The sequence below is a fragment of the Ostreococcus tauri genome, assembly GCF_000214015.3.
Source record: "Ostreococcus tauri WGS project CAID00000000 data, contig chromosome 05, whole genome shotgun sequence".
In the NCBI taxonomy this organism is placed as follows: domain Eukaryota; kingdom Viridiplantae; phylum Chlorophyta; class Mamiellophyceae; order Mamiellales; family Bathycoccaceae; genus Ostreococcus; species Ostreococcus tauri.
Window position 1 is genome coordinate 145493 of NC_014430.2, and position 22592 is coordinate 168084.

General features: G+C 60.3%; 13 protein-coding genes across 13 annotated transcripts; 4 read left to right on the forward strand and 9 right to left on the reverse strand.

Annotated features, from left to right (window-relative positions):
* On the forward strand, positions 1 to 369 carry OT_ostta05g01020 (unnamed product; the record flags this gene model as incomplete). Its single annotated transcript, XM_022984184.1, has 1 exon — positions 1 to 369. A coding segment is annotated over one exon (369 nt), but the record flags the coding sequence as incomplete, so codon positions are not given.
* A 57-nt stretch (positions 370 to 426) lies between these two features.
* Positions 427 to 5100, reverse strand: OT_ostta05g01030 (Magnesium chelatase, subunit H, N-terminal; the record flags this gene model as incomplete). The annotated part of the gene is made up of 1 exon (XM_022984185.1): positions 427 to 5100. A coding segment is annotated over one exon (4674 nt), but the record flags the coding sequence as incomplete, so codon positions are not given.
* A 150-nt stretch (positions 5101 to 5250) lies between these two features.
* Positions 5251 to 6894, reverse strand: OT_ostta05g01040 (unnamed product; the record flags this gene model as incomplete). Its single annotated transcript, XM_003079153.1, has 1 exon — positions 5251 to 6894. One exon carries the CDS (start codon positions 6892 to 6894, stop codon positions 5251 to 5253), a length of 1644 nt encoding a protein of 547 aa, XP_003079201.1.
* Positions 6895 to 7084: 190 nt separating this feature from the next.
* OT_ostta05g01050 (unnamed product) lies at positions 7085 to 7763 on the reverse strand (the record flags this gene model as incomplete). Its single annotated transcript, XM_022984186.1, has 2 exons — positions 7085 to 7513; positions 7635 to 7763. Coding segments are annotated over 2 exons (558 nt in total), but the record flags the coding sequence as incomplete, so codon positions are not given.
* A 250-nt stretch (positions 7764 to 8013) lies between these two features.
* On the reverse strand, positions 8014 to 9228 carry OT_ostta05g01055 (Phosphoesterase domain; the record flags this gene model as incomplete). The annotated part of the gene is made up of 1 exon (XM_022984187.1): positions 8014 to 9228. One exon carries the CDS (start codon positions 9226 to 9228, stop codon positions 8014 to 8016), a length of 1215 nt encoding a protein of 404 aa, XP_022838942.1.
* Positions 9229 to 9348: 120 nt separating this feature from the next.
* On the reverse strand, positions 9349 to 10872 carry OT_ostta05g01060 (Phosphoesterase domain; the record flags this gene model as incomplete). The annotated part of the gene is made up of 1 exon (XM_022984188.1): positions 9349 to 10872. The coding sequence occupies one exon, from the start codon at positions 10870 to 10872 to the stop codon at positions 9349 to 9351; it is 1524 nt and encodes a 507-aa protein (XP_022838943.1).
* Positions 10873 to 11028: 156 nt separating this feature from the next.
* OT_ostta05g01070 (Uroporphyrinogen decarboxylase (URO-D)) lies at positions 11029 to 12261 on the reverse strand (the record flags this gene model as incomplete). The annotated part of the gene is made up of 1 exon (XM_003079157.1): positions 11029 to 12261. One exon carries the CDS (start codon positions 12259 to 12261, stop codon positions 11029 to 11031), a length of 1233 nt encoding a protein of 410 aa, XP_003079205.1.
* A 423-nt stretch (positions 12262 to 12684) lies between these two features.
* Positions 12685 to 15228, forward strand: OT_ostta05g01080 (Ribosome biogenesis protein BMS1/TSR1,C-terminal; the record flags this gene model as incomplete). Its single annotated transcript, XM_022984189.1, has 1 exon — positions 12685 to 15228. One exon carries the CDS (start codon positions 12685 to 12687, stop codon positions 15226 to 15228), a length of 2544 nt encoding a protein of 847 aa, XP_022838944.1.
* Positions 15229 to 15427: 199 nt separating this feature from the next.
* Positions 15428 to 15799, reverse strand: OT_ostta05g01090 (unnamed product; the record flags this gene model as incomplete). The annotated part of the gene is made up of 1 exon (XM_022984190.1): positions 15428 to 15799. The coding sequence occupies one exon, from the start codon at positions 15797 to 15799 to the stop codon at positions 15428 to 15430; it is 372 nt and encodes a 123-aa protein (XP_022838945.1).
* A 154-nt stretch (positions 15800 to 15953) lies between these two features.
* OT_ostta05g01100 (unnamed product) lies at positions 15954 to 16370 on the forward strand (the record flags this gene model as incomplete). The annotated part of the gene is made up of 1 exon (XM_022984191.1): positions 15954 to 16370. The coding sequence occupies one exon, from the start codon at positions 15954 to 15956 to the stop codon at positions 16368 to 16370; it is 417 nt and encodes a 138-aa protein (XP_022838946.1).
* Positions 16371 to 16486: 116 nt separating this feature from the next.
* OT_ostta05g01110 (DNA-directed RNA polymerase delta subunit/Asxl) lies at positions 16487 to 18248 on the reverse strand (the record flags this gene model as incomplete). The annotated part of the gene is made up of 3 exons (XM_022984192.1): positions 16487 to 17871; positions 17936 to 18032; positions 18168 to 18248. 3 exons carry the CDS (start codon positions 18246 to 18248, stop codon positions 16487 to 16489), a joined length of 1563 nt encoding a protein of 520 aa, XP_022838947.1.
* Positions 18249 to 19430: 1182 nt separating this feature from the next.
* On the forward strand, positions 19431 to 22143 carry OT_ostta05g01120 (unnamed product; the record flags this gene model as incomplete). Its single annotated transcript, XM_022984193.1, has 2 exons — positions 19431 to 19493; positions 19723 to 22143. 2 exons carry the CDS (start codon positions 19431 to 19433, stop codon positions 22141 to 22143), a joined length of 2484 nt encoding a protein of 827 aa, XP_022838948.1.
* Positions 22144 to 22220: 77 nt separating this feature from the next.
* On the reverse strand, positions 22221 to 22592 carry OT_ostta05g01130 (Ribosomal protein L32p; the record flags this gene model as incomplete). Its single annotated transcript, XM_003079160.2, has 1 exon — positions 22221 to 22592. A coding segment is annotated over one exon (372 nt), but the record flags the coding sequence as incomplete, so codon positions are not given.

Below are 22592 nucleotides of genomic sequence, written 5' to 3' on the forward strand. Positions count from 1 at the left end.
GTCGACGGCGCGCTCGCGCCGGACGGTGAACTCGCGATCGATATCGTGCTCCCGCGAGGGTATCACTTCACAAGGGGGGCGCGATCGAGGTACGAGGTGACGCCGACGGGAAGGGAGGGGACGCTCGGGGAGGACGGACGGGCGCGCGCGCGGGCGGAGAGACGGGCGATGGGTGACGCGAACGAACTCGCGGTGGAGTGTTTGGTGTATTTTTGTAGGGAGGAGGATGTGTGTTTGTTGCAGCGCGTGCGGTTCGAGGTGGAGGTGCGCGAGGGGGGGGCGCGGGAGGTGAACGCGCGGTTCGACGTCGCCCCAGAGGCGAGCGAGAGCGAAGCGCCCGAGTGGAATCGATTCGCCGTGGAGCTGTGATCGCGACGGATTGGTTAACGCGTGACGTATTGTCGTGACGTTGTATTGTACAATTCATCAGCCGGTTCGCCTGGTCGTGGTGGAGAGTTTTACGCCCTCCATTTCATCTTCGACGTCGCTGTACATGTCCCGTAAATTTTGGAGCGTCTCTTCGTCGGCGTCCCACATTCCACGACCGGCAGCCTCGAGCATGCGCTTGATGACGTTACGGAACGCCTGCGGATTGGATTTTCGTAACTTTTCCCTCATCGCCTCGTCTTCGACGTACGTCTCGTGTGCGCCGTCGTATACCCAGTTCTCGGCGAATCCGCTCGTGGCGCCCCAACCGACGAGAGCCGTCATGCGCTGAGAGATTTCGTACGCGCCACCCGATCCTTGATCCGCCATCGCGGTGGCCCATCGAGGATTGAGTAATTTTGTGCGGTACTCCATGCGAAGCGTCTCGTCGAGATCTTTCGGTGTGACGTCTTTACCGAACGTCTCCACAATTGAACACGCGACGGATGGATCCTTCACGCCGGCGTCTTCCTTTGCCGCCTTTGCCGCGGCGACGAGAGCGCCGGTGTTGGCGTAGTACTCCTGGATATCCGTCAGACCGTACTCGACAGAGTCTATTTCTTGCACGACGCGCTCGGTCGTGCGCAGTAGAGACTGCAAGACCTCGGGACGCGCAGTGCCTCGTTCTTCGCCTTTGCCATAGGAGTACGAGTTCCTCGACGCCCAGGTGTCACCGAGCTCGCGCGAGTCTTCCCATCCACTAGTTCCGACGCGCTCGTTCACCATGGAGCCGTAGTCCCCTGGCGGGTTGCTGAACAGTCGGGCGGTCGTGTTCTCGATGCCATCCGCGGCCATTTCTTGCGAGTGCTTGCGAATGAAATTCATCTCTATCGGTTCATCAGCCTCAGCCGCGCGCACAAAGAGGTCGTCAAGCAAACCGACGACGTTTGCGAAACTGTCTCGGAAGATTCCAGACATGTTACACAACACGTCCACTCGCGGTCGACCGTTCATCTCGCTCAGAGGGATGAGCTCGTATCGCACGACGCGACCGGTGCCTTCTTTCACCGCACGAGCGCCAACGAGCTGAAGTACGATGCCAACACTTTCACCCTTCGTCTTGATTGCGTCGAGCCCCCACAAGTTCACGCTGACGGATTCGGGATACACACCGTCAGTTGCCTCCTGGTGCTGCTTCAGAATAGCATCCGCGACGGCAGCACCGCGAGCCGCCGCGGCGGCTGACGGCATGCGATACGGATCGAGGGCGTGAATGTTTCGTCCAGTCGGAAGAACTCCTTTCCCATCGCGTAACAAATCCCCACCGACGGCAGGTGGCACCCATTCGCCATCCAAAGCGCGATGCATACCTCGGATTTCTTCCGTATTCATCGCCAGAAGATCGCGTATTTCCACAGCCTCCGATACTTTGTCTCCAACGGTGGCGCCCGCGCTGTCGCTTTGCATCGCGTCACTCACAGAAGACGGCACGGAGAGATTGAACGTTTGCTCAAGTCGCGCCTTGATCGCATCGACGCTTTCTTCGTCACTAGCCTTGCAGATCTCGTCGATAATATTCTCGTCGATTTCATTGTCGAAGTACGCTTTGAGGTACTGCGCCATGTTCTCTTGCGTCGGCGCCTTGCCGAGCGCGTGCAAGCCTTCGCTGAAGAGCCTGTTTTCCAAAACTCCGAGATACGTGTACAAGTCACTCGCGTACGAATCGAACTGATCTTGCGTGATCGACTCGGAGAGCTCATGAGTCATACGGTGCTTCTCATTCGTTTGCGCATCGACGAAGGGACAATCGCTATCCAAGCCAGCCGCATTCACCATGTCGAAAATTGACGCCCGCAGCGCGCTGTTCTCCGCTGGATTTTCTCTGTACTCGTTCAGGAGTTCTCGCAACTGCGCAGTCTGCTTGTACAAACCGGCTCGACCATACGGGGGCACGTTGTGGGAAATGATTACCCCGTAACCGCGTCTTTTAGCGACGATGCTCTCGCTCGGGTTGTTAGCCGCGTAGACGTACACATTCGGCATGGCCCCCAAAAGCTGCTCGCTCCACGAAAGGCTCGTGTTCCCAAGAGGCGATCCCGGAAGCCACTCTACCGTTCCGTGCATGCCGAAATGAACCACCGCGTTAGCTTTGAAATCGTTTTGAAGCCATTTGTAGTACGCGGCGTATTGCGGGTGCGGCGTGAGATCTCGCTCGAAGAGCAAACGCATCGGATCGCCCTCGACGCCGAGAGCGGGCTGAATCCCAAAGAACACGTTTCCAATCTGAAGCCCGGTGACAACGCTGCCCTTACCAGGGGCTGTTGCGAGTCCGATGTAATTCTCGAGCGGACCCCAGGCGGCCTCCATCTTCTTCACGAGAACGTCCGACTCGGGCAGGTATGGAATCGGACCCCACTCCGTCGGACCCCACTCTTTGGGAAACGCCAGCCACTTCTTCAACTCAGAAGGCGCGACATTGGCCCCAGTCACTCGAACGCCCGGAAGCTCACCGCTCTGAATCATCGGCTCCAGCGCCGAGACAGCCCCGTCGTAACCTGCCATGATGGTCGCGTTCTCTTCAAGCACACGCAGCGCTTTGATGATCGACTCACCCGAGGGCAACTCTTTCTCATCGCCGAGATCGTATCCCTCGGCTCTGAGAGAAGCCAGCATGTTGTCGAGGGAGCTCGGTACGTTCAGTAAAGCAGCAGTACCCGTCGCTCCTACACCGGGCGGGAACCCGTACATCATGACCGCAAGTTTTCTTTTGTCTCGTTTCGTGTTTCGTAGCGAGTGCCACTGTTTCAAACGATTTGAGAGCGCAAAAACACGCTCGCGCGTGAGGTAAATGTTGTCACCGCATAAACCACCGAGAGTCACCGTGTCGATAGCCCCGTCGAGCTCTGGAAGCGCGTAAAGAATCGTGCTCTGGAGCCCACCAACACCGCTTCGAACCCACGATGCAATGTCTTGAATGAGCAGAGGCGCCGCGACAAAGTACGGAATATTCTTTGCGCCGAGAATGCCTTGCGCAACTTCAGCCTGTCGTCCTGCTTCCATACTTCCGGCCGGGCCACCTACGAGAGGAAATCCAACAGTACTAACGACGGCGTCCACGATGGCGGCATCAGATTTCAACGAATCCACCTCGATCACGCCTTCCGATCGCATTCTTTGTTCGTGCTCAGACGTAAGCATATCGCGGACGATTGTGTGCGCCTCCACGCCGTTGATGAAAATGGGAATCGGAAGTACGCCTGATTCCTCAAAAGATTCAACTAAATCTGCCAGGTAAGGTTGCTTCGTGATGACGTGCTTACGGTAAAGCAGTACGGCAACACGCGGAGCGCCTGCGGGAACTTTGTGTGCACGAGTTCGAGCATGCCAATCCAGGTACGATGAAATCGTCTCAAAGTACGGCATTCTTTCTCTCTCACGTTGCGGGTGGTAAAGACCCAGAGCCGGTGTTTCGATTGGAGACCTCGGCGCGTTTGACGATGTGAAGAGTCGACTAAGGAACGACGTCTTCTTCTCCTCCTCGCCTGGCGGAGCCAAGTATTCCGAAGCGAGAAACGCGAACGCCTCCTCGACGTTCTCTTTACCTCCAGCGTTCCAGTACGAATACACCGTCAGCCAGTTCTTCAAATCTCGCGCCTTATCGCCGGGAATGAACTTCAACAACTTCGGGCCAATCTTCAAGAAGGACAAGTATCCGACGAGTTTGTCCTCCTCCTTGCCGCTTCCAAACTTGGACAGCACGGCTTTTACCGCTGGTGGAGGTCCAGCCTTCTGCCCACCGGGCGCCGCCATCTGGAACGAACCGACGGACGTGCAGCTCATCAGCTCGAGTGCGCTCTCAAAAACAAACCGAAGCGGAATATCCTCTACGCGCGTGCGCAGCCACTCGACTTGATCGTAATCGAAGAGCAACGAGCCGAAGAAGACATCCGCGCCATCCAAAGCCGCCTCGACTTCACCGCGTTTATTCTCGATGTCTCTATCGCTAAAAACCAACAGTTCAACGTGCGGGTACCGCTTCTTCAGATCACGTGCCGAGGATTTGTACAACGCGACGTTGAAACTCTCGAAACCGCTGAGGAGAACAATCTTTCGCACCCCGTCCCGCTTCTCCAGCTTCTTCGTCGATCGCATCGGCGGCGAGCTCAGAAACCCGACCCCACCGCGTTTTGCCACCGCAATCGCGCTCTCCGCGTCCGATAACTCGCCCCGACCGCGATCCCGTTTCGCCTTGAGCGCGTGCGCTCGCTTCTGAAACGCCAACCACGACTTCGCGTCCCGCTCCGCCTCCCGCAAGATCGCCGCCGCGATCTTTGGCTCGCGAGCGTTCAGCTCTCGAAACCCACGCTCACTTCCAGCCTCTTCCATGAACGCACGCTCGGTCCCGTCCTCGCCGACGAGCGTAATCTTTCCGAACGTCTCCGCGTACGTCTCGTCCAACTCTTCCTGGAGCGCGTCCAGCGTCGCCCTGAGTTCTCTCGCTCGCGTCTCCGCCCGCTCGACCTCCGCTCGGTCGTCGACCTCGGTCGATCGCTCCAGCGCGTCCACGGCGAACCGCTCCGCGTCCGACGTCAGCGCACGCGCGCACGCCGAGCGACGCGCGCGAGAAGGTCGAGACGAGGTTGACGTCATTGATGCATCGCGAGCGAAACGGTCGTCGCGCGCGATGCGCGACGCGTTCGCGGAGACTCGGAGGCGCTCGACGACGGTGGACATCGTTGCCGAAACCCACGTGAGGTTCACTTCGCGTGAAGACGCGCGCGCGTGAGTGCGGTCGTTGAGTCGACGCGTGCGAAGCAAAGGCGAGCGGAGCGTGCGCGGACACAATTCGATGACAACGCGCTACGTCGAGGTCTCAAAGGCTGCCTACTCGTCGTTATTGCCGTCATCATCGTCGTAATCCTGGGATGATAAATAGTAGTCCTCGGGGTTAATCCCGAGGGCGAGGAGGTCGCACTCCTCGAGCGAGGGGTCGCACTCGTCGTCATCGAGGAACGTTTCATCGCCACCGACGTGACCGGCGGCGGTGCCGAAGCGACACGTCTTGGCGCCCCATTCCTCACGAATGATTGTCATCGTTTGTGCTTCGTCCGTGCGCTTGGGGAAGAAGCAAAGCTTTAGGACGAGGGAGTAGCGAGGCAATCCCGCGATTTGACTCGGCGTCGATACGCGGTGGACAATGTCCTGATCCATGATCACCACACGACCGGGCTGTGGGCGAACGAAGACGCCCGTACCAGTGCCCGGATCGAGGAACAACGTCTCTGCGTCGAAGGCGGCGGGCCAAGGACCCGGATTGAGGTACACCATAGCGCTTACGAAGAGCGGGCGGCCTCGCTCGCGGTTCACGTAAGATCCGAAGCGCTCGACCCACGGCGCGGATGGATCGAGCTGACTCGGATCCATATCGATGTGCCAGTTGAACATATCACCGTACACTGCGGCGTTCCCAATGGCGGAACAAATGCTCGAGCCGCCCCACGATCCAGGAATACCGTCGGGCTCAAGCGTGTCGCTTGGCATCGTGCGAATATCATACTCTGGATACATCGCCGCAAGACGCGCGCGGAACGTGCGCACGGCGTCAGACTTCATCACCTCGCTGAGCGTTTCCGAGGTTAGACCCCAGCTCGCGGGCGGCGACTTGCCGTCGTCACCTTCCAACCCATCTCGTGTCTCGCGGTTCCACTTGCTCTCCGGCGGTCCAGGCTCTTCATAGTGGTCGTACCCGACCTCCGTGAGCGCGTCTAGGAGCGCTTGCCGCAGCGGCTCACCCACGACCCCGTCCACAGCGACGACGTTCGAGGCGTCGCTTCGTAAGCGTTCCTCGCCCCGTCGCATGGACGCCGTGTCTAAAACGTCCGCGCGATCCATCGACACCGCCATAGCCGTAGTCACCCGTGCGAGATCCCACTCATCGGTCTCTCCTTCGTACTCAAAGTTCACGTCTCGTTCGACGTCGTACGAGTCCGCCGCCGTCGTCGGTCGCAGGTTCCAGTACCGCTCGTGCGCTTCAACCACGCTCGCCGCCGCCTTCTCGAGCTCACCCTCCCGCGTCGTCTCCGTGAACACCCCGAACACCGATGCCTCAAACCCCTCTTCACTCATTTCCATCTTCAAATCCGGCATCAACGCCCGCGCGCTCGCACCATCGAGCAAGACCACCCGCGTTCCGTCGCCCTCCGGGTCCGCGCGCGCGCCCGACGCGCGCAGCCCTCCGAGCTCTCTCGCGCTCATCGCGCCCTCGCTCGCGCCGACGCCGACGACGTCTACCCGACCGACGTCCGCGCCGCTGTCCGCGATCGCCGCCGTGAGCGCGTCGACGAGCTCACGCGCGCGCGGGATCTCGTGCGCGGCGAAGCCGAAGAGGAACACGCGAGAGACATCACGCGCAACGTCCTTCTCGCACGCGCGCGCGGGTCGATGCGCGCGCGCGTGGGCGCCTTGGACGCGCCTGCGCTCGCGAGCGCATCGCGCGGGCGCGGACGGACGGGCGGGAGCGACGCGCATGACGGGCGCCGCGAAGTGCGGCGCGACGCCGCGACGCGCGTCGGCGGGAGGGTGAATATTTGGACCTGTAGGATGTTTTACAACAGACTCATATCGTAGTGGGACAATGTTATACTTGATTGCGTAGAAGTCTTGACACCGCGGGCGCGCTCGGGGGAGATCGCGTGATGACGCGCCGTTCGCGGACGCCTCACGCGTACATGACGTACGCGCCGAGGAGCGTGAGACCCCCCAGGAGTACCTCCGGGACGTAGTGCATCGGGTACTTCACGCTCAAGTTATGCTTCAACAGGTTGAACTTGGCGTTGAACGGGTACAAGACGGCGCATCCGAGGGAGGTGAAGAAGGCGAGCGTCGTCGCCTCGGCGCTCGGGAGGGTGCGCACCGCGTACACGATTCCAAAGAAAGCGACCGCGGAGCCTCGGATCCAGAACTGCGTCAGCTGATCCGCGGCGGCGTTGAAGTGGTCGGTGATCATCTTCGCCGGAACGAGGAGCATCTGCAACGCGTACACGCCCATGACGGCTTGGAACAGACTGGCGTACTGCGCGGCGGTGATCATTCGCGCGGGCGGCGGTGGGGCCGCAGCCTTCGCGGCGACGCTCGCCACCTCACGCCGCTGCGTCGTCGATGGACGTATCACCAATAATTAGTCATCGACGTCCATCGCGTTCGAGCGCGCCGACGCGCGTCGCGCGAGGTTCGAACCGTCGCGATCACGTCGACGATTCGGATCGCACCTCGGGCGCGAATTCCCGCGCGCGCGCGATCGTCGCGGTCACGCGCGTGGCCGATCGACCCGCGCGCGGGCGGCTCCCGCGCGGGGCGGCGGTGAAAACGTGTGCGGTCGTCGCGGCGTGGGCGAACATCGGGCGCGTCGCGCGTCGCGCGTCGAACGGTGACGATCGATCGCGACAATTCGCGGAGACGGCGCCACGTCGGCACCGAATGGTGACGACGCCTTGACGGGGGAGATCCCGAATGTGGACGCGTGTTTTGGATTCGCCACGCGAGCGCGTCGCGCGGGCAGGCGACGGACGGCGGCGCGTGGGACGGGCGCGGATGGTGGGGAAAGGAAGAATGGAAAATGACATCGTGGACGATCGCGCGGCGGTGGGTCTACGCGCGCTCGCGGCGTAAGACGAAGGCGTCGCGGACGAGCGACGGCGCGGACGCGGCGGAACGCTTTCGAGACGCGTCTAATCCGGGTCTAGGGACGACTCGGAGCTCGCACTCGGCGTCTCGTTCGGACGTGAAGTCGCATAAGAGGACGCCGAATTTATTGTCGTCGGCGGCGCGCTCGCACGAAGAGCTCGATTGGAGACACTGAGACGAGTATACCTTGGCCCAAATACCGCTGTCGCGCTCCATGGCTTCATTCTTGTATCCACCTATGCCGACGACGGCGAGACCGGTGAGACCGTCGACGCCATCGCGCTCGGGGCGAAGCTTTACCGCGCCGTAATCTCGATCGTTCACGCGGAGATCACCTCGCGTGAAACCGTAAACTTTAGTCCCAAAGCGTTTCATCGTGTACGATCGACTGTACACGTGGCTGTGTCCGGTGACGATGAAAGCACCGTACTTGCGGCAGATTTCGTACGCACCATATCCCGTGGCGTCACCCTTGTACGATACTTGCAAATCCTTCATCGTCATGTGCCACACGCACACCTTCCATATGGCCGAGCTTTGCGATAGGGCACGCTCCAAGAATTCGTAGTGTGCCTTGTTTGAGGATTCTCCCGGGCTCTCGGACCCCACGCTGGACATGACTATGAGAACTCCCCCGAACTCCATGGCAAAATCCTCACCGTAAGATCCGTACGCCTTCGCACCCCTCGGAATCTGCGAAGCGAGCAATCGTTGATAGCCGCGAGGACCGCTCCACAAGTCTTGAACGCCATCCCACCCGTCGACGTCGTGATTGCCCTTCAACGCCACGTACCTTCCACCGCGGCGCCAAACGTTCTCGGTGAGAAATCGAAACCAAGACGTCGGCGAGCTCGCGTAATCGAGATCGCCCGCGTGGACGATCAAATCCGCGCCCGCATCTTGGGCGAGCGCGAAGACGTCTCGGGCTCGCGAGTATTCGCCGCAGTACTTGTTGTCGAACGTCTTACACTCCTCACCATCAACCTTGTAGCTCGGACGACGCACATTACCGAGATAATCGGTCCACTCGCGTCCGGGCTTGTCGTTTCCAATGCCTGTGTCCGCGAGAAACGCAACTTTCAACGCACGCGCGTCGCGAGCGAGAAGAGTGACCGCGGCGAGGAAGGAGACGAGATCTTGAGCGGTACGTTGCGGAGACGAGGTTGTGCGCGTTCGCATGACGCCGAAAGACAGAAGGAACACGCACGCGCGAAAAATCTGGCGCGAAGTGTGGCTTGCGATGAATCGATCACACCCTCGGAGTCCTGTACGAGGCACTACTAACTAACAAAGAATGGGTCAATCGCGCTTCTTCTTTGAGAACAGCCGCCCGAGGCTGGATGTCCTCTTCACATCGCCCCGCGCCTCGGTAGAAGAGGTCGTCAGAGCCGGTGACATCTCGCGCAGAGAGTGCGCAGAGAGTTCGGACTCAGATTTGCTGTTCTTGAAGCTCGCGGGCTGGGCCGTTGTGAGTTTTGTGAGGTCTACATTCTTTTCCCACGGCACAAACGCCGTCTCTTTCATACTTTTCAAGCACCAGGGTGGGCACTCGTCTAGGCGACGTTCACACGAACCACCGAGAAAGTCCGGCACGCGGTCTCTACCACCGAATATGACGGCGAGCTTGTCCGCATTGCTTCCCCTCGTGTTGCCCAGCACGCGGATCTTTGCGCGTACGCGCGCCGGGAACATTGCACTGAAAGTCATCCAAACTGCACGAGCGCCAATAGGAACGTTCACAACGTAGGTTCGGTAGAGGAACTCTGGGAAGTTTGCGTCAATCTCTTGTAGCAGTTTGAAGAGTTGAACGCTTCTATTCCCCATCAGCGACATTCCGGCACCCTTCATGTCAATGACGTGAACAATCTTATCCCTCGCAATCACCCCCGGACGTTTTGCCATCTCTGGCAACAACGTCTTCATCGTGTAGCCTTGCATGCGTAACCTGTGCACGTACAGCTCTTCCTCGCTCACGCAATCGAGCAGCTTTTGCGCGTTCATCATGCCCAACCTTTCGATGTACACTGGCACGCCCAGCGGCGTGTTCGCAGTGTACCACCCTCCTTGATATCCCTCATACATCACCTTGCGCTTACTCGCGTCGACATTTTCCCAAGATTTCATAGCCGTCGCCAAATCGTGAGTCTTGTGCCACTTCGCTCGCGCAACCAACTCCTCCTTTGCCGTCTTAGCCTTGCACCCGCTCGCGACCAAAGCTCGCTCGTATGCCTCCTTAAGGTCCCGCGCGCGATCACCACTGTCCACAAACATATCCTGATGAAACTCTTCCGGCAAGAAACTCGTCTCGAGCGCTCGTAGCTCCTTCGCATAGCCGTCCACCCGTCGTTTCGCCTCGACGACTGCGTGCAGCTTCTGCCGCGCCGCAGCGAACTTTACCTCGTCCGTCTCCCTCTCACCCTTGCTCGGCGCATTCCGCGTGCGAAACGACTTGATCTCGCGAGCAAACGCCTCGCGTTGCGCCAAAACATTCGCCGGCGTCATCGCGTTCCTCGCCGCAGTCAACGCGCGTCTGAACGCAAACCACATGCAGACGACGCACACGGCGATCCAGCTCAGGATCCGCAGTCGCACCGCCGGCCGCGCTCGTAGGATCGCTAGCGCGCCCGCCGGGGCCAGCGCGTGTCGCGCTTTCGCTCGCACGCGATCGATCAACGAGGGATTTTCATCGGAAGCCAAATGTGCGCTCGATCGTCTCGTCGACTCCCGAGCGACGCACGTCGTCGCGAGGGCGAGGACGAGGACGAGAACGTATAAGAGACGCGTACGCGTTCGCTGAGCACCGTGACGCGTTCGAGGACGCATCGCGCGCGTCGCGATCGCGACGCGTGAAGACGTGAAGAGAGGTGAGGAGCGCTATTTGAGATTTTTGTACAGCGCCCCACATCGAGCGGATGATGAGGGAAGACAAGAGTCGCAATTGAGGCATTAAGACTACAAAAGGAAGAATGTAATAAGCGTTTACTCGGCGGCGATCATGGTCTCGGAGACGCGGTGGATGCTGTCGACGAGGTAGGCAACCTTTTCGACGTCTTCCTTGCCGCTCAAGCCGGCGCCGAGGTTAGCGATGAGTTTTTGCGGACCGAATTCGGTGAGCATCTTCGTCACCTCGGCCTCAATGCCCTCGAACGAGGACCCGCCTTCTTTATTGAGTAAGGACGGGTCAAAGTTGCCCTGAACGCCGGACATTTCGACGCCTCGCGCCTCGGCGTCGTGTCTCAGCACGTCTCGCGCGACGGTCCGGTCCATCGCGGTGTCGATGGTGATGATGTCGTACCCAGCCTGTTGAAGCGCGGCGAGCCCGTACGGGGCATCGCGAGCGAACCCAAGAATCGGAATATCCGGGTGACGACGCCTCACTTCGGCGGCGATTTTCGCCATGCATGGCATCGCGTACTCGTAAAAGCTCTCCTCGGTGATGTGTTCGCACATCGCCTCGAACACTTGAACCATGTGCACCCCATTCTCAATCTGCGCACACAGGTAATCGATCACGACCGTGGTTAAAATATCCAACAACTCTTGCGCCTCCTTCGGATGCTCTTTAAGCCATCGCATCCCCGAGTCGGTGTTCTTACGAGACGACCCGCCGACCATGTAATACATGAGCGTCCACGGCGCCGCGCTGAACCCAATGAGCGGCACCCCGAGACCTTCCTTTTCGATCTGCGCGTTGATCTCACGCACACTCGCCAACACGTGCGAGAGCTTATCGTTGACATCGATCGATTTCGGCACCCGTCCCATATCCTCCGGACCTTTGAGCGGGTTCGGCACCAAAATCCCCTTCCCGCCCGGCATCTCCACCTCGACGTTCAGCGCCTCCGCGATCACCAATATATCGCTGAACAAGATCGCGGCGTCCAAGTTATACCGCCTGATCGGTTGCATCGTGCACTCCGCGACGTCCTTCGGATCCGCGAGCAACTCTAAGAAATTTTTCGACCGCGCCCGCTTGTGCTCGTTGTACTCCGGCAAATGTCTCCCAGCCTGGCGGAACAACCACACGGGCGTGCGCTCGACGCGCTCCCCCCTCGCGGCGCGAATCATCAAATCGTTCGCCGGCGCCGCGTTCGGCGTCGCGCGCGCGCACGCGGCGACGCCTCGCCCCGAACCGCGCCGCCCGATCGCTCGCGTCGTCCCGAACGTCTCACGCGCGCTTCCACGTCGCGCGACGCCCACGGCGCGCTCCATCGTCGCGCGGTCGGTGGAGACGCGGTGTGCCGCGCGTGGACGTCCTCGCGCGCGACCTCACGTCGGGCGCGCGGCGTCGTCGCGACCGCGATGGATTATCCATCCGTCGCGTCCGAGGCACTAGCACCACGAGTCATGACCCGCCGATAGACATACGAGCTCGATGGGTGAAAACGACGCACACAGCGAATGATTGATTCTCCATCCATCGCGTCCGAGGCACTGGCACCACGAGTCATGACCCACCGATCGACATACGAGCTCGATGGGTGAAAACGACGCACACAGCGAATGCTCGCGCGCGCGTGTGATTTATCTCCACCGTCGCCCCGGCGGCGGGCGCGCCGTCGCGCGCGCGCGTCTCGCGCACGCGGCGACGGCTCGCGCGCGCGCGCGCGGTGGAGGCTCGACGACGCGCGCGCGATGCCGGGACCGTCGGCGCACGGACAGCGGAATAAGCGGCACAACAGTGGACGGCATCAGAGTAAACATTCGTGGAAAAAGCACAAGACGAGCGATGACGCGTCGGTGCGCGAGATGTTCGGCGCGCGCGTGCGAGCGGGATTGAAAACGGGACTCGGGGTTGGGAATAAACGAACGCGAGCGATGCGGGCGAGACAGGCGCGAGAGGCGAATCGTGCGAGCGTGTTGGCGGAGAGGCGGCACGCGCGGGCGACGCCGCGCGTGACGGCTGTGTTGTGCTTTAACGAGGTTGAACAGGGCGCCGAGGACGTTCGAGCGTTCTGCGAGGGGTTGGTGAGAGCCGTCAGGGGGGATGGGGCGAGTGAGGGAGAAATCGAGGACGTCGTGCGGGGGATGTTCGAAGACGCGTCGACGCCGCGGACCGCGACGAGCGCGCGGCACCGCGCGCGCGCGTCCTTCATGCTCATGAATCCGAATAACGCGCTCGCGTCGTTGGAAATTTTGAAGGCGTGTGATGTCTTATTGGTCGTCGCGTCGGTGACGTCGCCCGAACCGAGTGAGGCGGTGGCGAGGTGTTTACCCACGCTCAAGGCGCTCGGGATTCCGCAGACGCTCCTAGCACTTCGAGGCTTGGAGGATGTGAAGCAGGCGAAGAGGCAGGAGGTTAAGAAGGCGATGATGAATTTAGTCGCAAATGAGTTTCAAATGACGACGGATCGCGTGAAGGCGCTTCCGGCGTCGTCCAGGGCAGAGCTCACGGAGTTGGCGAGGCAGACGCTGGAGATTCGCGTCGACCAACCAAGATGGCGTCTCCAGCGACCATACGTGCTTGCACATCGTCGCGAAGTCGTCCCGAACGCGGAAGACGATCGATTTGCAACTGTTATCGTCGAGGGGTATGTGAGAGGTGACTCTGGTAACGCGAACCAACTCTGGAACTTGCCGGGTGTTGGCGACTTTCCTGTGGCGAAGATTGAGTCAATTCTCGAGCCGCCAGAGGCACGATTGAATGCGCGCGCTGACAAGGACGACACGATGGAGGGTGACGAGGTCTTGATGACTTGGACGCGCGACGATAGCATCGCCCAGCCGGTGATGCGCGAAAACGAACCCGACGAGATGGCGGGCGAACAAACGTGGCCGACAGCGACGGAGCTCCAGAACGCTGAGTTGGAGTCGATGAGGAAGGCTCGTCCGGCTGGTATGAGCGCGTACCAAGCGTCTTGGCTCTTAGATGGGAAAGGTGCGGATGATGAAGACGAAGCAGATGACGATGACGACGACGCGGATATGGATGACGTCCCGGATGAAGACACTTTTGGAGCCGAGGCAGAGATGCGCGAGGGAGGTGCCGAGATTGAGGAGGGCGAGGGATCAGATGAGGAGTGGGTGGCTGGCGACGACGATGACGACGATGAGATGGATCAAGAGACACGGAGAAACTTGGACGCCGCGCAACGTGACAGTAGTAAGCGGGCGATGCTCCAGGATGCTGAAAACGAGGATTTAAAGTTTCCAGATGAAATGGACACGCCGGACCACATGCCGGCGCGGGACCGATTTGCGAAGTATCGAGGTTTAAAATCTTTTCGATCGTCTCCGTGGGATCCAAAGGAGTCACTCCCTTACGATTATTCCCGCGTTTTTGCGTTTGAAAACTTCAGACGAGCACATAAGCGCGCATTGGAGGTAAGAGAGGAGGATGCGGTTGCGGGCGTGCAAGTCGGCACGTACGTGCGCATCACCTTCGCTAACGTCCCGCGAGTGCCGGTCATCGCTTTGTTCGAGGGGCTCGGTCGATACAAAGCGCCGAATCCCAGTGAGTGTCCGCGTGGCGATGACGGGACCATCGGCGCGGGTGTGGGTCCATCGTGGAACGGCTGGGTCGGCGGCGCCGGCCCCGTCGTCGTCAGTGGCTTGATGCAGTATGAGTCATGCCTGTCCGTGATGAACTACGTCGTCACGAAATCGACGAACTACGACGCACCGTTGAAGTCTAAGGACGCACTTTGGTTCCACGTCGGCTGGCGTCGCGAACGCGCGGCGCCGGTGTATAACACGGACAATTTGGGTGACAAGCACAAGTTGGAGCGATTCTTGCGCGCCAGAGTGCCAACCATCGCGAGTGTTTTCGCTCCGATCACTTATGGCCCAGCACCGGTGATCGCGTTCAAGGAGACGTTTAACGCACAGGGCGTGAGCGTCGACCTATGCCTCACCGGATCAGTTCGTGATGCGAATCCGGACCGGATCATACTGAAGCGAGTCATCCTGAGCGCGGTTCCGTTCCGCACGCACAAGCATAAATCCGTCGCGAGATTCATGTTCCATAACCCAGACGATATTCGTTGGTTCAAACCACTCGAGTTATGGACAAAATACGGGTTGCGAGGCAAGATCGTCGAGCCCGTGGGCACACACGGACGCATGAAGTGCATCTTCAACAACGTCATCCATCAACACGACACGATTTGCGCGACGCTGTACAAGCGAGTGTACCCGAAATTCTCCCTGAGCGAGCGACACATCGGCTCCGGGCAGTAGATTGCGCGATAATGGTGGTCATAGAGACACGACATCGCGGAAAATCTTTCACAGCTCATCGTGTATTATCATTCACAAAAAAATCGAACAACTCGAGCTACGTCGCGCGTCGCGCGCGCCGTCGCGGGCGCTTCCTTCCGAACACGAACCATCGCCTCCGTCGCGACGACCAAGCGATGAATCATCAACGACCACGCGATTAATCATCATCCTTAAACTCTCGTCGGTCCAAGTACCGCGACGCTCGCAGTTCCTGGATCTCCTCCGGCGTCATCTGCTCCCCAGTCGCCTTGAGCGTCGCCCGATTCAGCTCCCGAATCTCCTCCAAGCGTTCCTTATCCCGCTTCTCTTGCTGCACGAAGAAGATCGGGATTCCCAACCCCGCGCCGAGGCCCAGCACCGCCGCCGCCGCCGCCGTGAGCGTCTCGCCGTCCAGCTCCAGCGCCACCTGCGCGAGGTCCCGCGCCGTCGCCCTCGACGCCGTCGTCCGCCGCGTCCGCGCCGTCGCCGTCGCGCGTCGTCCGCCCGCGCGCGCGCCCGCGGTCGTCGTCGCGGTTCGCATCGTCGCCATCGCGCGCGGCATCGCCGTCGTCCTCGCGCGCGCGTCCGCGGTGGACGCGCGCGATCGACGTCACGGCGTGTGTGTCTCACCGTCTCACACGCGGACCGTCACCGCGCGATGCCGCGCGCGAACGTCGTCCGCCCCGCGCACGCGCGCGCGCGGCATGGAGGCGCTCCGAGCGGCATCGCGCGCGAACGCGGCGCTCCTGCGTAAGGTGCGCGCGCGCGAGCGCGACGCGCGATGGACGGCGGACGACGCGCTTCGCATGAGCGCGATGTTGAAACACGTCCTGGCGCTCTACGTGGGCATCCTGTTCGGGATGTACGGCGCGTACGGGTTCGATTGGACGATGTGGGGGTCGGCGCTCGTGAACGGACTCGCGTTTTGGATGCTCAACTCTGGATGCGAGATGGATCTGGAATCGATCGGAGAGAGCCAGAGGTTTGTCTTGGACGGGTTCGTGTCGAGCTACGGGTTGATGATTTTGACGTGGTGCGGCGTCAGCGCGGCGCTCGGTCGACCGTGGTTCACGTCCGAGGAGAGGTTTCCGAGGTCGTTTCCAGCGTTTTTCGTTCATTGATGTAATAAACATGTCTTTGTGCTATCAGTCGTAGCCGTGAATGTGAAACAAGATCAAAAAGTTGCGCTGTGAGCAGATTTATTGTACACGCTTCACTCTGCGCGGTCGGAAATACATCAGCGTTTGCCTCGCAAACCCAGAAGGAGCTCGCTCGCGTTGGAAAGCTCGGACATGCAGCTCAGGGACGCTCCGTGATAGTCACCCGCGATGGACGGAGTGGCGCTTACGAGACCGTCGCGATGGACCGCGGAGTTGTCTGTGCTCATGGGATACACTCGCGGATTTACCTCTGAAATGCGCGGTCTGGGCCGCTTCGGAGACTCGTCGACTTGTGATCGCTGTTGCGGAGACGTTTTCATGTTCTTTGTGGCGTCTGCGACGATGCTCTCCAACGCGTACGCACCGCGAGAGACGTTGACGAATCTCGCATCTTGACTCAGCCTACTGTACACGGTGTTCGCAGGCGTCTTCCCGGCAAGCTTGACGAGAGAACGTTCTTGAATAGTGCGCACCATTTTGCTTACCTGAAGACCTTCCGGACCGGCGGTGAGCAGCAAGTGATAGCACGCCTCAGAGATGGATTTGAAAGGACAGTCCGTCTCGTCCGAGGTGACGACGCCCTTGGCTGAGTCGCCGATGTACGACCCGTTGAGTTCCGTCGTCGTCGCGGCGTGTGATTCAAGCCTAGAGGGTTGTTCACTCAGCGAAATCGTGGTACCGTCGCGCTTAAAACCGAGCTTGGTACTGTCCCCTGCTTCGATCATGCTGATCGCTGCGAGTTGCTTGTACGCCGAGTCCGGTGCAGCTGCACCGTTTTCCTGCGGCGCGCCTCTTGGCGACCATTCACCTTGAAGCGAGAGAGTCCATCCGCGTCTGATGGACGCTCGCTTCGGTCGCGTTTTATTCCAAGTCTCCCTAATCCAGCACTGACCGGTCGAGTCTTGAAACACTATCAACGATGTGTCGTTGTTTGCGCCCACTCCTGGAAAGCACACGACAATCTTCCCGCGAGCGTCAGTGACCTGAGAGATGTAGCCCTCGCACCATCTATTGTTGTAGTGCACATCCACCTCCTCGTTCAATCGTCGCGATTGATCCACGGCTAAGTTTTCGACCGGGGGCGCCGGTCTAATTGTGCTTGCCAACAGACGCGTTGGCAATCGAACGACGTCTGCAGTCGCGTCATCGCCGCCCTCAGGAGAGACGGACAACACAATGAACTCGCCATCGTTCTCGATAACCTTTGCACTTGCCCACGTCGCACCATGTGACTTGTGTGGGCGGGCCACCTCTACCATGCATCCGGGTTCGTACGCCAGATTTGCGTCGACGAACTCTGAGCCCGTGCTTTTTTCGCTCGCCGACTCGCTCTCGTTCCTCGTCTTCGCTCGCTTATTCCGACCCTCTCGTTCACCTGAGGCATGGAACTCAGTTCCATCGTCACTCTCACCATCGATTGCAACTCTGTAAGTCGCGCGCTTAACCAAAATAAACGTCGGATCTATCGTCGAAACCCAACTCCGTCAGTCTCTCGAGTTGCGCACGTGCGCGTCGAAACCGCGCACCTTTAGAGAGCTGCCCAACGATCGTGTTCTGCGGCGTCGCCCCGCCAAGCTTGACCCCACCGGTCTGCTCTCGCACCGCTTGCGCGATTTCCTTCACCTATGTCGTCGAATGATCACTTAATCGTCAGTCATGGTCCTCCTACGTCCGCTCTGCGTGCGTGCAGGGCACAAGTCTCAAAGTCCTTGACTCCCGACCCATCAAGAATCTCCCCGTCGTCGCGCGCCGCCGTACCGTGAGCCCCTGACTCCCAGCTTCGCGTAGCGCATCGTAACACGCCCGCTTGATCGTCCCTTCACGAAATTTACACGACATCGAGCTCGATCGCGTCGTGCACGTCGTAATCGCGCGACGACCGACGGTTTCGTCGCGGTGAATTCCACCCCACGACGTTTCCCTCGCGCGCGCGGTCGTCACAACGTCGAATGAAGCGATCACGCGTGTTACAGACGGTCAAGAAACGTTCGCGTCGAGCGCGATCGCGACGCTCGGTGAAGCGCGGTCGCGCGCGCGCGTGTGCGGGGGCAGTCGTCAAAGTGCGTGCCCGTCCTGGAACCTTTGGGGTGTTCGGCGAGTTATAAATCGAGGAAATGTGATTTGCCGACGAAAGGGAGGCGGACGAGAATCGCGCGGGTTCGTCGACGCGCGACGGTGATCAGGCGCGTTTCGACGCGTCGATCGAGCGGTCAATGTTGGGTTCAACTTTCCCGCGTTCGTGCTTCGCGATCGGGGCGTGTACGAAGACGAGAATAGAGAACGAACGACCGTCGAGGCACGATTTCGAGCGGGCGGGTTCGGGAACCCGCCAAGGTCGGCGCGCCACGCGCGCGCGCAAAGTCGAGGACGATGTGAGAGGTTTTTCACCTCGAGCGTCGACGGAGACGATGCGTAACGATTGTTAAAACGTTCGAGCTCGCGATCGACGATAAATCGTCCGAACGTTCGGCGAAGATCGCGCGAATGCGCGACGATCGCCCCCGATGCTTCTCCGCACGCGTCGCCCGCGATCGTCCCTCGCGCGATCGTCCCTCGCCGACGACGCGATCGACCTCGTGCGAACGCGCGCGCGCTTCCAAACAATCAAACGAAACCCTCGCGTCGATGCGCATCGCTCTCGCGCGCGTCCGCGCCGTCGTCGCGACGCCGCGCGCGCGCGAGCGCGTCGCCGACGGCCGCTCGACCGGTCGCGAACCGAAAGAGGAGGACACGCGTGCGACGAAAAAAATAAAAAATGACATCAACCGTCATTACACTATTCACCTACACAAACTACCGTGATGCGAATCGTCAAGGTCGATAAAAGAATATCCCTGCGAGATACTACGTACTCGAGGTCATTTTCGTAGCATGAATCAATTTTGATACCAAAAACCATACATCATTCTACACATCGCTATGTAGCCGACCGACCGAGACCGCGATTCGCCCAGGCGTCACCCGTGGGACGCGCGCGATCCGTCGACACTTTCGTTCGCGTCTCTCGTCGCACACGTCGCGATGTCGGCCGCGAGTGACATCATGCGCGCGTCCGCGAACGCCCGTTCGCACGTCGGTGTCAAGGTACGCGCGTGAAGCGCTCGAACGGCGACGCGATGGGGGCGATCGTGAAAAAACCGGCTCGGATTACGTCGTCTGTTTTTTTCGAAACGATCGGGCGCGCGACGGACGGTGAAGCGCGCGCGGAGGCGTTCGAGGACGCGCGGAGGAGCGATGAAGCTCTTTATAATCGATCGCGCGGGGCGAGCGATGAACAAAGGACTGACGACGCGCGCGAATCGTCGTTCGATAGGCTTCAAAGAAGAACGCGTCCAAGCGCGCCAGCCGCGCGGTTCCTCGCGCGGCAAAGAAGAGCGATGAAGACGCCACCGAGGACGACCAGCAGCTCAAGCGTGGGATCTTCGCCGGGATCACCGCGTTTTCCATCATTGCCGGGGGTGAGGGATCTGTTCAACCGTCCGTTGCGGCGACAACCTCGGTGGAGGTGGCGCAAGTGGCCGCGGACGACTACTTGACTGAGCTCAAGACGTCAAACACGATTGCTGAGTTGGATTACGATGCTCTCAGTACGGCCAAGGACAATTTGAAGTACCGATATGACCGCGGTATCGATGAATCGATGACCATCGAACTGCTGAACGACACGGCTGACAACTCTCGTCGCGGTTCGAAGGGAACGAGGCGACGCGAGCCGGTGCAACGATCCGCGGCCGCTCCATCCTTCAGCATTCCGAGCTTCGACGCTTTCACCGCTCCGTCTTTTGAAATCCCGAATTTCGACGCGCCGAAGTTTGAATTGCCGAAGTTTGAGTCGCCGGTGAAGTCAGCTGTCGATGAGAGCGAAGCCGAGATTCCTACCGTCGTCGAAAGCGTCGTCGCCGGACAAAATGCCGAGGAGTTGCGCAAAGCCAAGGCTGCTGAGGCCGCCGCGGAACGCGAAGCCAAGGCTGCTGAGGCCGCCGCGGAACGCGAAGCCAAGGCTGCTGAGGCCGCCGCGGAACGCGAAGCCAAGGCTGCTGAGGCCGCCGCGGAACGCGAAGCCAAGGCTGCTGAGGCCGCTGCGGCGCGCGAAGCCAAGGCTGCTGAGGCTGCCGCGAGAAAGGCCGCAGATGACGAGGCTCGCGCCGCCAGGGACGCCGCCAGAGAGGCGGAAAAGGCGGCGAAGGTGGAGGACAAGGTTGTCGCGTCTTCGGGTGCGTCTATGGACCTTGGTTTTGACTTTGGCTCTCTCTCTCAGTACATGGAAAGCACCCCGTCCGCGCCCAAGGTTGATAAGAAAGCTGAAGAGAAGGCACGCAAGGCTGAAGCCGCCGCCGCTGCGGCTGAGGCCAAGCGCGCCGCGGCTGAGGCCAAGCGCCTGGCTGAAGAAGAAAAACGTGCGGCCAAGATGGCCCCGCGCTCTTCGTCCGCCGATTTTTCCAGCGACGATCTCGGCTTCGATTTCGGCATCTTGTCCCAGTACATGACCTCCTCGGACACCGGAGCTGCCTCCTCTGGCGCTTCCGAGAAGGCCGCCGCGAAGGCCGCCGCGAAGGCCGCTGAGCAACAAGCCAACGAGGCTGCCGCCGAAGCTAAGCGCATTGCTCGCATTCAAGCCCAAGAAGCTGCCGACGCGAAGCGCGCTGCGGTGAAGGCTGAACTCGCTGCAAAGAAGAACGCGGCCAAGTCTGGTGTGCGACAGACTTACAAGAAGCAAACCGTCGCCAAGGTCAAGCCAGAATATACCAAGGGTAACGCCTTCACCCCGTTCACTCCGTTCGCCGGCGTTTCAAGGTTGACCGCAGTCCAAAGGGCTCCTTTGCCAGGCATCGACGTCAACGTTGACGCCATCATCGACGGTCAAGAAGCGAAGGCTGAAGCGACGCTCGCTCGAGCGAACGAGGATGCTGGCGACTTTTTGAACTTGCAATCTTCCGCCGCCTTTGGCGTTGCCGCGACGCTCGGCTTGATTGCCGAAACCAGAAGCAAGGAAATGCGTGAAAAGCAAGAGCAAGCCGCTCGCAACGCCACCAGCAAGAGCGGATTCGTCTCGCAAGCGGGATCCGGCGGTGCCAGCACCACGGAGGGATGGTTCGACAAGGCTCTGGCCAAGTACATGGATCCAGAAGTGGCGGCGAAGGTCACAGCGATGCCGACTATTTCCATCAACAACTCTGGCTACGACATCAGCAAGTCCCCGCGTAAGAAGGTGGCGAACAACAAGCCGGCCTCAAAGTTCGTTGAAGGCACCCCTGCGAAGGCGACGACGAAAGTCACTGAGTCCGCGGAACCCGCCAAGCCCGCCGCGAAGTCCGCCGTCACCAAGTCCGATCCGGTGAAGAATGCCTCGCAAGCGCAATCCTGGATCGACAAGTGGACCTCAAAGCCGGCTGCTCCGGCTGCCACCGCGTCGAAGCCTGTCGTCGCGAAGTCTGATCCAGTAAAGAACGCCGCTGAGGCTCAAAATTGGATCAGCAAGTGGACGTCATCCACGAAGTCCACGGTCGCGTCTAGCTCCAAATCCGACACTACGGTCGCGAGCTCTAGCTCCACGGTCACCACGACCACCGTCAAGAAGGCGTCGTTCGTCAGCTCCGACAGCTTGTCCCCGGAGCAACGCGCCGCCGCCGAGCAGTGGATCAAGAAGTGGCGCGAGGACGGTCGCCCGACCGACGAGACCAAGTTCGACGACGCGAAGAAGTGGTTGAAGAGTCGTACGTACATCGAGGAGTAAGTCGTCAAGAAATTCATCTCGCAAAAACAAGAATAAATAAGTCAAATTTGCTTGCTATTCATTCCAAAATCGCTACGTCAAGGCGCGTCGCCGTCGCCTCGCCCGCCCCGCCTCGCGTCCTCCCGCTCGACATCGCAGCACCGCACGTGCGGCAGATTCACCTTCCCACACCCCGCGCACCGCACCACGCTCTCGACGAACGGCAATCGCTTAAACTGATTCCGCTTCTTCCGTCGACTCGGCGTCACCTTGCGTTTCGGCACCGCCATCATCCACATCTCCACCATCGCCGACCCCACGCCGCCGTCCAGCATCCACATCCCCCCGATCCGAGCGTCACCACCGTTCGCGTCGTCCCTCGACGCGCGCGCGCGTTCGCGCGCTCTCTCTCTCTCGCGCGCCGCGTCCTCGCCCGCGATCCCTCCCGCCTGCGCCTGCGCCGTGTCCGC